We start from the raw sequence: 12704 nt of genomic DNA, 5'->3' as shown, positions 1-12704 counted from the left end.
TCTTCATGAATTTGTGCATGCTTAACACTTGGAAAGTCATTTATAGATAAAACTTTAAAGTGTGAGTTTAATTTAAGTAATTAAAATTAATGTAAGATAAATATTAGTTTGGTATATTTAGCCAATACTAGAATAGAATAAGACGGTCCAATCAGTAAATAAAAAAAAATTCTTTACAACTCTAATTAGTCAACTCATTGACCACCTTGTCTCCCACCAGTCATCTTATCCACTATTTATCACCTCTTTTCACTAATAACCCCCCTGACTTTCACCGGACAGTTAAACAGTAAAAACTAAAAATTTCCACCATTATCACAGCCTTCCAAAAAGCAGACCCCACATTTTTATCCAAAATGGAACCCACTTTTTACCCAAAGGGCGAATTTGTCCAAAAAAAATTATATTTTTGCCCACAATTAGTGGTGCTCCTCCATTCTTTTGCCGACGGTGGTGACGCCTTGGCCCCACGCGGTTAACGACAAGCGCGGGAGATTATTAAAAATAAAATAAAAAATACTAAAAAGTTAGAGAGAGTTTTTTTTTTTTTACTTATTTTGAACGTTGATCACGGACCAATAGTAAATGAGACAAACTCCACCGTTTGATCAAAAACCAACAAACAATTAGAGCCGTTGCTTACCTATTTGGTGATTTTAAAACGGTAAGTGCGGTTATATATAAAAAAAATTAAATAAAAAGAAAATGGTTTTTTTGTTTTAAAAGCTAAAATAAACAGACATCCTCTGGAAGCAAACTGCTGCTGGGTGTTCTTACCTTTGCCTTTCTTACTGTCTCTCTTCTGGGTTCCTTTCTTTGTCTTCTTTTGGGGTTTTGGCCTTTTTTTTGTTAAGGGTTTTGGTTTTCTTTGATGGTTAGTTAACCAAATAGAAAACAAAAGATATTATTAATAGATAGATAGACTTCTCAGCCGAAGATTCAAGAAAAGAGAAAAAATTAAGCAGGCGAAAGGCGTGGATTGGTACAATTAGGCTTGGGGATCTTCGGGTTGGTTTGTTTGTTTGTTTTTTTTTTTTGATGATGATAACGATTGCGCAATGGGGAGTGATTTTCCATTTTAGAAGCTGATAAATGTTGGTTGAGCATTCCTGTCAAATAAGGTGATACTTACTTTGGAAATTCTTATATACTATTCTTATAATTATTATTGTATTAAAGCTAAACTCATCATTTTACCATTTGCAGAAAAACTTTTCTTCTGGGCAGGCGTGAATGGCAAGGTAGCAGAAAATTATAACTGCTGCTTTCATTGACTCAACTCCTTCAGCGGCAGAGTCTGCGTCAGATACTCTGAAAAGGTGGAAGTAAACAAAGGAAAAGAACAGAAAGGAATTCCAGTTTGGAGTATGCAAAGAATTTTCTCTTCCTAAAGCGAAGAGATTTTTCTTCTTTTAATTTTGGGTTCTTGGTTTTTGTGTAACGTGCGACAGCAAGTAATAATGTCATCGAATACTTCCTCAGAGATGCAAGAACCGAGCATCGACACAGATAAGCTGAGTTACGAAATCTTTTCGATTCTGGAAAGTAAATTTTTATTCGGGTACGATGATCATCAGAAGCTATGGATTCCAAAGCCGATCTCTCCGGCTTCTGAACAGAAGGTTGAGCCGTTAGTTCAACAGGGTGATGAGAATTCCCAGTCAGCTATCAAGAACCAGAGAGGTAAAATCTGTATTATGAGTATCGATAGCGGTGGCATGAGAGGGATTCTTTGTGGGAAAGCTTTGGCTTATCTCGAACACGCGTTGAAATCCAAGTCCGGTAATCCAAATGCTCGAATCGCCGACTTTTTCGACGTCGCCGCCGGTTCTGGCGTTGGTGGTATCTTCACCGCCATGCTTTTCGGCACCAAAGATAACAACCGCCCGATTTATACCGCTGAGGAGACGTGGCGGTTCCTTGCTGATAATGGGAAGCGGATATACCGTTCCGGTTCGGGTAAAAACGGCGGTATTTTGAAGAAAATTTTGAAAAACGGTTCGACCGGGTCCTGTTCAACCGGTTTGGAGAAGGCGATGAAGGAGGCTTTCGCAGCGGATGGAAGGAGTTTGACGTTGAAGGATACTCTAAAACCGGTTTTGATTCCGTGTTATGATCTTTCCAGCACGGCGCCATTTTTGTTTTCAAGGGCGGACGCCTTGGAGACGGATAGTTTTGATTTTCCCTTATGGGAGGTTTGTCGGGCAACGTCAGCTGAACCGGGTTTATTCGACCCGGTTTTGATGCGGTCTGTTGACGGTGAGACCAGGTGCGTGGCGGTTGATGGTGGGTTGGCTATGAGCAACCCAACGGCTGCAGCAATTACGCACGTGTTGCATAATAAACAGGAGTTTCCTTTTGTTAGAGGCGTTGAGGATTTGTTGGTGCTGTCGTTGGGGACCGGTCAGCTACTTGAAGTTAGCTATGAATATGAGCAAGTCAAGAATTGGAGGGTCAAGGATTGGGCCAAGCCAATGGCCCGGATATCCGGTGACGGTTCGGCCGACTCGGTGGACCAAGCCGTAGCCATGGCGTTCGGACAATGCAGAAGCAGTAACTACGTCAGAATTCAGGTATATTCATGGCACTACACAAGCATGTTTGATGTTTGGTACCTTCTGATCCTAAAACCTTTATTTTTTACATTTTTTTTATCAAGACTAGACAGTTGAACATATGTGATTGTCCTTAGCAAACTCTGTTCGTGATGATTTTGATGAGGGTTTTTGTCATTGCCAAATGCAAAAGGGACAATGGAAGCCAGGCTGGTTGGAGTTAAAGGGTCTTGTCCTTTGCACATTGGAATTCTTGAATTAAGGGTTCAAATGTTGATGGTAACGTTTGTTTTTGACCTTGGATAATGGGGTCATTGATGCTTGTGTTTTTAGTAGTGTAAGGTTTAGGGCATGGAGCACAAGCATGGAAATCTATGCCCTATTTTGGCCAACGGGTAAACAGGGGACCTCAGCCTTAGGCAGGCATGGTGGTTTTGGGTCGCACGTGATGCTTTGGGGGCACTGTTTCTTTGGCAAAACTCCTAAAACGAGGCGTTTTTGGTTGGCTCAAACCCAAGGCCTACTGCTGCTTTGGTTGTTTTAGTTAAACTAAAGTTACATTGCTGCACCTTCTTCCAAGTTGTGTGTATTTTTGGGTCAAAATTGTCAGTTATTCTTTGAACAGGGACCCAAAGCTGTTGAATTGTCTTGAGAAAAAAGCTTTCACATTTCGCTTTACGCAATAGAAGATTCTTTTGGTCAAAGAGAATTCTTCAGATTTCTTTTTCTCTTTCCATAATTCAATCCATGGGGAAAGCTTTGGTTCATTTGCCAAGTTCTTGCGTAATATGGGAATGTTTAAATACTTTTATGAACAAATTTTCAAACTATAACTACTTGTCATTTGATGCTGTGGGGGATATCTTGCCTTGTTTGTTTAGAGCAAGCTTTGGTTTAAGAGTGGTGGGACATCATGAGTGAGCAGAAAATGCCATTCATGATTCCATGTCCCTGTATTAGTTAAAAAGGGGTAAACACGCCTTCTATGATTAGCTTAGCTTTTATTATTAGGCTGCTTACGGTAAAATATTTTCTGCACTGTTAACATGCCAGGACCTGGTCTCTTATATTGCCATTCTTAAGTACATACACTACACTCCAATAGAAAGAAAAGAGAAAAAAGAGTGGGGAGGAAGTTTCTTCTAGTTTGGACCATGGCCTGGCCTCTCTATTTGTCATATGAAGTAGTCAATTTTCACCCAAAAGAGTACTATAAGAAATTGAGTGGTCATATATTTCCCAATAGCCAGTGATAAAAAGCTAGGCTGTATGCAGGTTGTTCTGTATTGCATTTACTAGCTTTTTGTATGATAGTTTTCAGTGGCTGATGAAAGTAGAATTCATAAAGGTGAATGCGGAAAAACAATCTGGTTAGGTGCCATTTTAATGAACCACTAAAGGGGGGTTTGGCAAGTGACCAATGAAATGAAACAAAAAATGGTGGACTCCATAATAATTTGGCCCATTGGTGTTTTGTTTGTCCTGCCCTTTTGGTCGGTTTCATAGACAAATTAATTGGAGGCAGGGCTTTGGGTATTTTAATTTTGCTTCAGTACAACCTTAATTGTTATGTTGGAAAAGCTAAAACTACAGGGACCATGATTTCTGGGACCTTTTGATTAATTTACTATGTTTGATGGATGAACAAATTCTGTTTTTCTTAGTCATCAGTCTTTTAAGACATTGATGTTAGTTTTGTTGTAAATCATGGAATCACTGATCATTTTTTTTTCCTCTTTTCCAATCAATTTTTGGTGTGACAGGCAAATGGGTCCAGTTTAGGTCGGTGTGGCCCTAATGTAGATACAGACCCCAGCCCCAGCAATGTAACTATGCTGATAGGGATAGCTGAGGAAATGCTGAAGCAGAAAAATGTTGAATCAGTCCTCTTTGGAGGTAAAAGGATTGGAGAACAAAGTAACTTTGAGAAGTTGGATTGGTTTGCTGGAGAACTTGTGCTTGAGCATCAAAGGAGGAGTTGTAGGATAGCTCCCACTGTTGCTTTCAAGCAAGCAACCCCTAAGACAAACTAGGAGTTACTCTCAACAAAAATTTGTACCAAAACCTAAAGGAAAGAGAAAAAAAAAAAACAAAAGGTATGCCTTTCCTTTCCATGCTTACTAATATATTCTTCAATTTTTCCCCATTTTTTATTTAATGTCTCTGTTCAAAGAAAGCATCTCAGTGGACCCTGCATTAATGAAAATGATGAAATGGGGACACCTGTATTATGTTTTATAAGGAAGATGCTGACATTTTTAATGTTTATAAAGCTGTGAACAGATTTATAAGAGTTTTGTTGATTTTGTCAAATATAAATTCTTTTTTTCTCTCTTTTTTCTTTTTCTTCTCATGAATGTCATCATAATACAACAAGAGTGACCCATTTGACCATGACTCCCAAATCCAAATTTACCTTTTCAACTCTTGAAATGTCACTTTCAATTGAATTGAAAACCCAATTTCCACACCTAATAGCAAAATCAGCACCATTTAGGGCCTGGCCATCCTTAGAGCTATTTTGCATCAGAGTTTACTTAGTCAACTTACCCTAATTTTCCTTTTGTTCTATCTTCAATACTTGTTTCTAGCATACGCATACTTTTCCAAGTAATCCAATAAGGTATTAGACTTGTCAACATTTTTGTGCTTGTTAGGCTTGAATTGTCAATTTCTTTAACCGGTTGCTGCTTGTTGCTGTTGTTGTAACATGAAATTTTTGAGTTCAAATGCTAATGTTAAAAAAAAAAATAAAAGGAGGGGGAGGGGGGTGGAGGACAAGAACAAGGAGGGAAACAGTGATGTGGGGAAGACAGCTCTCCATGTTGTCTGTCGACCGACACTCATCCTTTGAAAGGGTTAAAGGGGTACTATAGTCATTTGAAGGGACAACCTCAAAACAGTCATTGAACTTGGAGGAAGGGTTTTATGGTCATTGAGTATTAGAAGAATCAATATCATAGAAAAGGGTCTGTCCGTAGTCCGGAAAAAGGGTTGCTCTTTGTGATCATATTATGTTTGAAAAGCTATAAAAAATTCTTTGGCCCATTAACAATTGAACCAACCACCTTTTGCTTTTCATCTACCACAAAAAACCAGGCATAAATCTTTCAGAGAAAAGATTCAAAACAACATTCATGTAATTTATATTTAATTTTCTTTCTTTTTTTAGTTTTTTAATTCTTCCATTGCTTTGTTGCCCTTGTTTGATTTCGTGCACGTGGCTTCAACTGGTCCATGCAATTTTTTTTGTGATGTTGTAGTTTAGTGAAGCAGTTGTTCTTGCTTAAGTTAGAGGAATTATGGACCCCCCCCCCCTTTGAATACCCTTTAGGACAATCAAGCAACCATTGAAATATGATAGCTTGAGTTTATAAAAAGATCATGTGGATTATATGTTCTTTATTGTGCAATCTGTCCTTTCATTCTTTTAAAGATTGTAATAATATCTGACAATTGTTATGGTAGAATTTAACTTGTCACTGTTTTAAACAAGTCTCTTTACTGTTTAACACTTAGAGATAGGCAGGAAGTTAAAAACTGGTCCAGAACTCTCAACTAACTTGAATAGTGACAGACAAAATAAAGATGGTAAACCAACCCGCTCCCCCCAAAAAAAACAAAGGAAAAGGTTGAGCCCTGTATGCTTGTTCATAAAGAGGAGAAAGTGCAAGAAAGCACATTTTTCAATTGCTTTTTACATTGTTGCCTGGTTAGCATATCAGTTTTGAAAGACATTTTCTTACAGTAAATTTTGTTTTTAAATTGCAGGTTAAAAAATGATATCTAAAAAAAAGAAAGAAGAAGCAGAAAGTAACATAGCAGCTTTTACTTTTTCTAAGTGAAGATGAGCAAAGGAAGAGTCCAGGGGAATTGAGTGAAACAAACTACTGTAAAAACGGGTTGCAAGATCTTAGTGGGATACTTTGCCTACTAGAGGACAGGCATGATGGTGTCCACTCAACCTTTCTACGGTAGCTAGGAACCAAGATCAAAAGCAGCAACAGTCTTAAGCTTTTGGAGGTCAAACTAGAATCCGGCTGTACAATCTTTGGATTTTTCAAAACAAAAATGAAAGTTATGAGGTGGGAAAAACTGTTTTCATATATTTCTTCCTATTCCCCACCTTTTTCTTTTCTCCCAAATCCTAATTGTTTTTATCTTGTCATCTTCCCTTTTCCTATCAATTCTTATTCCCAAACCCAGAAACGTAGCCAAAGTTCTTTGTCTGACCTGTGGTTTTTCCTTTCCATGTTTTGTCTTTCCTCATTTTTAAATTTATTGCATAGAAATTGTGGTGGTGGAGAAGGGATTTTAGAGTATCTTTTTCTCAAGCAACCGACCTTATCCTTTGAGATTGTAGGATTGGTGGATGGGCCACCATTGGACAGAGGCTAGGGAAATGAATGAACCCTTTCTACATGTAGACAACTTTCATTCTTGCACCTTGAAACTCTGTTAAAAGTGTAGGACTCTCCTCTTTTTAGTTTTATCCTTTACAAAAATTGTTCATCATCTTATGATTGTTTGAAGCAAAAACAAATTGCAAACTCTTCTTTTTGTAAATTTTTTTTACTTAATCTTAAAAGAGTGCTGGTGGGTGGTAGTTGATGCTTGCTTCTTTCTTGAGCTTTCTTAATGCTGTTGGCTCTTTTTCTTTCGCCTCCCTACTTAAAATATTATCAAATGATTTGTGTTGGTTCTTGAGTTCTAGACTCTAGAAGGATGATGGCAGGTGAAAATTCCTAGGGACTATGAGCATGCCTTTCCCTCACACCCTATTGGGGCAGTATCCAATTAGTGGTTTCCATTGGGCATGGCTTCTCAATCTCAACCTTTTTGAAATTGACTCGGATAGAATATTCCCAAAAATAAACTCATTAGTGTGAAAGTGATAGGGTAAGTTGTCAATTTATCAAGGCTAATGAGTGGAGTTTATGGACTTCAACATGCAAAATTAGACAGGTTTAGCTAACAATTTATACCCAATTTTTTCATTGATTTGGACAATCATTCAAGGGTATCGATGAACATTATTGTTAGATTATGACTGAATGAATTAATAGAAAAGCACACGTGGGGTTGTGAGGGCAATGGGGGTGGGAGATGTAACACATAATTGTATAAGGCTATTTGCATTTAGAAAAAGATAGGCATAAGTTAGGAAAGGGGAAAAGAGTTTCTTCATATAGATTTTTTTTTTGACTTTAATAAAACAAAAAAAGAAAAAGAAAGGGCATGGGTGCTTGCACAACCTTCAAAAATTGACTTATAACAACTTTCAAGAAAAGTAAAGGAAAAGAAGAAAGAAAATTATTGTATTGTGCCCATACCAAATGGGGAAAAAAAAGCCATATGAAAAAGCCATATCATATGGCTTTTTTTCTCTTTAGAATGCTCAGCATTTCATTTTACTGGGTCCATAAATTAGAAACCCACCACCCCCTCTACTCCCTTTGCATCTTCAAAAAGCAAAATTAATTTTTAATCTAAGTTCCAAAAATGCATCTTGAAAAAGCAAAATTAATTTTTAATCTAAGGTCCAAAATTGATCCTTGAGGCCATACCATACTTTGTTTCAAAGGGATGTCTTACTTTTTCTTCTTCTTCTTTTTTATCTAATTTTATTGGCTAAGTTACATAACAAGATACCCTTGATTTCATTTATTTTGTTCACTCATTCTAATGTTGATATTCAAGTTTGAATTGAAAATCTTTGTAACAAAGCATGATAAGATTAGACGAATTTTGTAAACATATAAAAAAAATGCCATAATGCTTTAAAAATTTTTAAATTTATTAAAAAATTTAAATCAGTTATTGTTCTTCATTTAATGAAATCTCTATATTTTTATTTTAAATTAAATAAATTTGTATTAACAGTTAGTCAAAACGTCATTTATCATTTTATACTCATATAATACTAATACAATATTAATGTGGGAAGTGAAAATATCATGTAATCATATCACCACACTAAATCAACATGTCTTATCATTATTCAATATGATATATTAATATGTCATTTTATGTTACGTAATACGTAATGTTAAAACGACTAAACATTAATGTTAGAAATCAAGAATTTTAAACCTTACTCAATGGTTCTAGAGTCCATGATTGATGCCCAAACTGGCATGGTGTAAGCAGTGGCATCATGCTAGCGTACTAGGCTTCTAGCAACCCTTATAAATGTTGATGCAATTTGGTAGCCAGAGGCTTTATCATTGTTTTTTGGTACATAGAGTATAAGATACTATTAAATCCCTCCACCTTTTATTTTTTTAAAATGATCTTGAATCAAATGGAAAAATTAGCTATGAACCCTAATTCTTCTATTTCTAAAAAATAAATTTAAGACATTTTATCATGTTCTCACGATTGAGGTGTTCTATTGGAGATGTTCTTAACTCTCTTCTGTAGCAGGGTCACTTCAATTATAATAAAATTTAATTATAGAAAGAGGAAATTAAGAAACAATGGTAAATAACTAAATATAATGATTATGTCGATAGAATGTTATTAGGGTATCGTCTGCATGATCTATTAAGATCACACCTTTGACCCTAACGGAGGAAATAATTAAATGTATTAAAAATTAAAATAAATATAAAATAAAAAACAGAAAAGAAAAGGAAACAAGACATACCCAAAGCTTCAAATAATTGGTGTTGACCTGTCTCCCTAGATCTATAGCTAAAAAAAGGAAAGAAAAAAAAAAAAAACCAGCTGGTGAATCTTAATCTCAATTATGAAAAAATAGCAATCAGATCATGGTCTAATCAAAGCATGAATATCCCTTCACCAACCATATTAAAAGCTTAATCAGACAAATTACCACAAAAACAGGCTTTCTTCACAAATTGATTGAAGACCAACCAAAATTCTCATCATCTTCATTTCAGCAACATTCTAACAAAATGATAACATAATGTGTGGAAAAAAGAATAAAAAATCTAATAAAGTGAATTGGGTAAGTCATCCTACTTTCATGCACATGAACCCTAGATATAGGAGAAATCAATCCCAACTTTTTTTCTTTTCCAGCTTATTTTCACCCAAAATTCACCTTTGCTTTAAAGCCCTTTTGAGAACCCCCTTTTTTTGACAAAATTGAATGGTTGAAAACATGTTTAGCATGTCTGTTTTTAGCCCTTAATTTTCACTATTCTCTTCCACCTTTTGATTATTGTAGGGAATGATGGTTGGAATGCATTTGCTAAAAAAAAAAAGGTGAAAAGACCCAAATTTGTTTTATTATTATTATTATTATTATATGTTATGCTTACATCAAGATGCCAAAAGGAGACCACAGGATGTAATTATTGTAATAATCATGTGAAGAAAAAATATCCCTAATTTGGACCTCTTTTTGTTATTATAGTAAATACTTCCTACCCAAGGCATAAAGGAAAGGAAAATGATGATGAGGAACAAAATTTGAATAGGTTGGATAATCAAGCAAGCCAAACCTAGAGAAAATTAAAGCAATATGAACCCTAAACTGACATTTCTAGTTGATGACTTAGTACGACCATTCCCAAGTCAAGTCCTTATTTATAATTCTAATTATATATACCATTACCCAAACCGATCGTTAAACAAAATTAGAAAAAATGAAATTAATTTACATCTGAAATTGATTAAAATTATTATCGATCATGTCACGAACTGATTATGTATTTATCGATCATTTTCTCGACCTACAATTTTTATCAAACCAAATACCATGTGTCATTTAAAAAATGCTAGCTCCTTGTAAACAAAGGATAAGAATATGTTCCATTTTGTCCTTGTTAGGTCATATGTCCTACAAACTTTCCTTTTCTTTGAAATACAGAATGCATTATTGGGGTCCTATACCATCCTTTGTCTTTGTAGTTTAATTCATTCATATCTCCCCTTTATCTCCTCTTGCATGAGATATATATATATTATCTTGTTTTTGTGTATTCTATTGAAACCTAACTTTATTATTATTATTATTATTATTGGAATCTGCTTTTTCTTATAATAATAATTAAAGGGATCACATCCTTTAGTTAGGGTTATTGGCCAACTTATTTTCCTATTCAGACGTTGCCCTTTTGCTTTATAAGAAATAGACTAGGATTGTGCTTAGGGTGTCTAAATAAGACAATATGATATTAATATTCTGATGATGACCATGCTGACTCATTCTTCTTGTAGATAAAGACTAGTGGTTACTGATAAACATCAAGAAATTAATTAAATTAAAATAAAACATATTCAATGATTCATTATTATATTATTATTATATATATGATTATGAAATATGAAAAGTGTGTGACTAGCTAGTTTAATGGGATGTTAACTGAACAAGATGACATGAAAAAAGGGGAATCATGTGAACATTTTTCCTTTTCAGTTTGTATACATTATATAGTCTGTGAAAGATAATTTAAGGTAATGTAATTTGGGGAAAGAATAGACATATCGTTTTCTTTCACTTTCAGAAGAAAGATATGAAAGATTTCTTTGTTTTAATGGCTTTGAATTGAGCTTTGATGTGATCAAATGGGCATATTACTAGAATTATTTGTGAAAATGCCTTTTTAAAAAAATTAATATTATTTTAATTATTTGTTTTCAAGTAAAAGGGAGATGGCAGTTTGTTCAATCATAATTGAAGCATGCTATTAAGAGTAACATATTTGTGAGGTTGGTGTTTGTTAATTATTGAATTCTAAAGAGAAATAGCCTCTAATAATTGTGTCATTGAACAAATTTAACTAAAAGTTAACATTGTCATTATACTCTTTTTGAAGAGAATTTGTCACTTATAGTCCTTAATAAAATTTCCTAAATTAAGAAAAATCTTTATTTATTAATTTTTTCAGAAGACTTTTTTGTTATTTGTTTATTTTTAATTAAAATCTCTGGAATCCTACATGAGATGAATCTTATATTTATAAATAAAATTTTTTTACTTAATAAATATGATTTTTAGATTAAAAATACGGGTTTATGACACAAGCACTTCTTATTCCAAAAACTCATTTGAAATTATTCTTTTTCAAATAAATAAATAAATAAAAACTCTCACAACCTTAATTAGAAGACTTTCATTGGTTAATTTGAGTTGGCAGATGGTAATTATTCACTCAAAAACAGCTAAAAATTAATCATACTAAAATTTTTTTTCCCAGAGTTTTTGCATTTTTCAGAGGTAGGTGTTATGTTCACATTGTTCTTTCATGAAGTCATGAAAGAAAAATGCAAGATGCAATGAGAAAATTAACTGTCAGAAAACTGTAGATGACAGCTCTTTTGGAAAGGAACCCATTTTTCACCATCATTTTGTTTATGAAGTTAGGCAAATTGACAGCTGAGATTTGCTGTGTATGTTAACCTAAAATTAACAAGAAAAACCTAACCCTATTGAATCAAATGTCAAGTTCTTTTTTTTTTCTTTTAAATTTTGTAAAGAAATTCAAATTTATTCTTTTACATAGATAAATATATACACTTACCATTGAATCAAATGTTCGGTTATCTTTTTGTTTGATTTTTGTGAGTCGTAAGTCCAACTCAAATCGTAAAATTAAGATCGACCTTTTGACCGGTCTTTTTTTTCTTTTATTTTTATTTTTATTTTTTGACATTTTTGCTGGGAACAAGGGCCATTGGCAGAAAGTATTTGGCTACAAGCTGCTGTAGGTTTGATTTAACTCCTAACTGAAGTTAATGCTCAGCAAACTTCTTGCTTGGCTGACTTGAATTATGCAGTCATATGCTTCCATTGACCCTAAAATTAACCACAGAAGCCTAAGCAAAGCTATGAATATTGAGGGTCATGAAATGTTTTGGCTGTAAGCTTGACTTGGCCACAAACTGACCAATACTTGACTGACCTGACTAGTCTTTGTTTCCTGCACCGAAAATGGATGGGAAAGATTGCTTACTGTTTATGTTGAAGATACACAAAGTCGGTCGGTTGAAAATGTGTAGTCATTTCTGCACTGCATATCAGCAACAGGATTTAACCATTCATGGCTAAGACAAAATTTAGACTGTATTGCATAGGCAGTAAGTGGACAAATTAAGTTTCAAACATGAAGTACCAACCCTCCCACAAATGTCATAATTCTGATTGGCATTCCAAGAAGAACAAAAAGGTCATCCAAA

At 34.5% G+C, this 12704-nt stretch overlaps 1 protein-coding gene across 3 annotated transcripts; it reads left to right on the top strand.

Annotated features, from left to right (window-relative positions):
• Window positions 726-7174, top strand: LOC18586385 (patatin-like protein 6). Of its 3 annotated transcripts, XR_001929892.1 has the most exons (4): window positions 735-1121; window positions 1207-2573; window positions 4319-4651; window positions 6327-7174. XR_001929892.1 is itself a non-coding variant. In XM_018129394.1 (3 exons), the coding sequence occupies exons 2-3, from the start codon at window positions 1461-1463 to the stop codon at window positions 2690-2692; spliced, it is 1146 nt and encodes a 381-aa protein (XP_017984883.1). In that variant the 5' UTR covers window positions 726-1121; window positions 1207-1460; the 3' UTR covers window positions 2693-3330. The 3 variants fall into 3 exon arrangements, 2 of the variants coding, with proteins under 2 accessions (XP_017984883.1, XP_017984882.1); XM_018129394.1 differs by lacking the exons at window positions 4319-4651; window positions 6327-7174 and adding an exon at window positions 2660-3330 and having other exon boundaries at window positions 726-1121; XM_018129393.1 differs by lacking the exon at window positions 6327-7174 and having other exon boundaries at window positions 4319-4708.

This window comes from Theobroma cacao, chromosome 10 (genome assembly GCF_000208745.1).
Source record: "Theobroma cacao cultivar B97-61/B2 chromosome 10, Criollo_cocoa_genome_V2, whole genome shotgun sequence".
NCBI lineage: Eukaryota > Viridiplantae > Streptophyta > Magnoliopsida > Malvales > Malvaceae > Theobroma > Theobroma cacao.
Note: the sequence above shows the minus strand (reverse complement) of the source record. Positions and strands in the feature narration are given on the sequence as shown.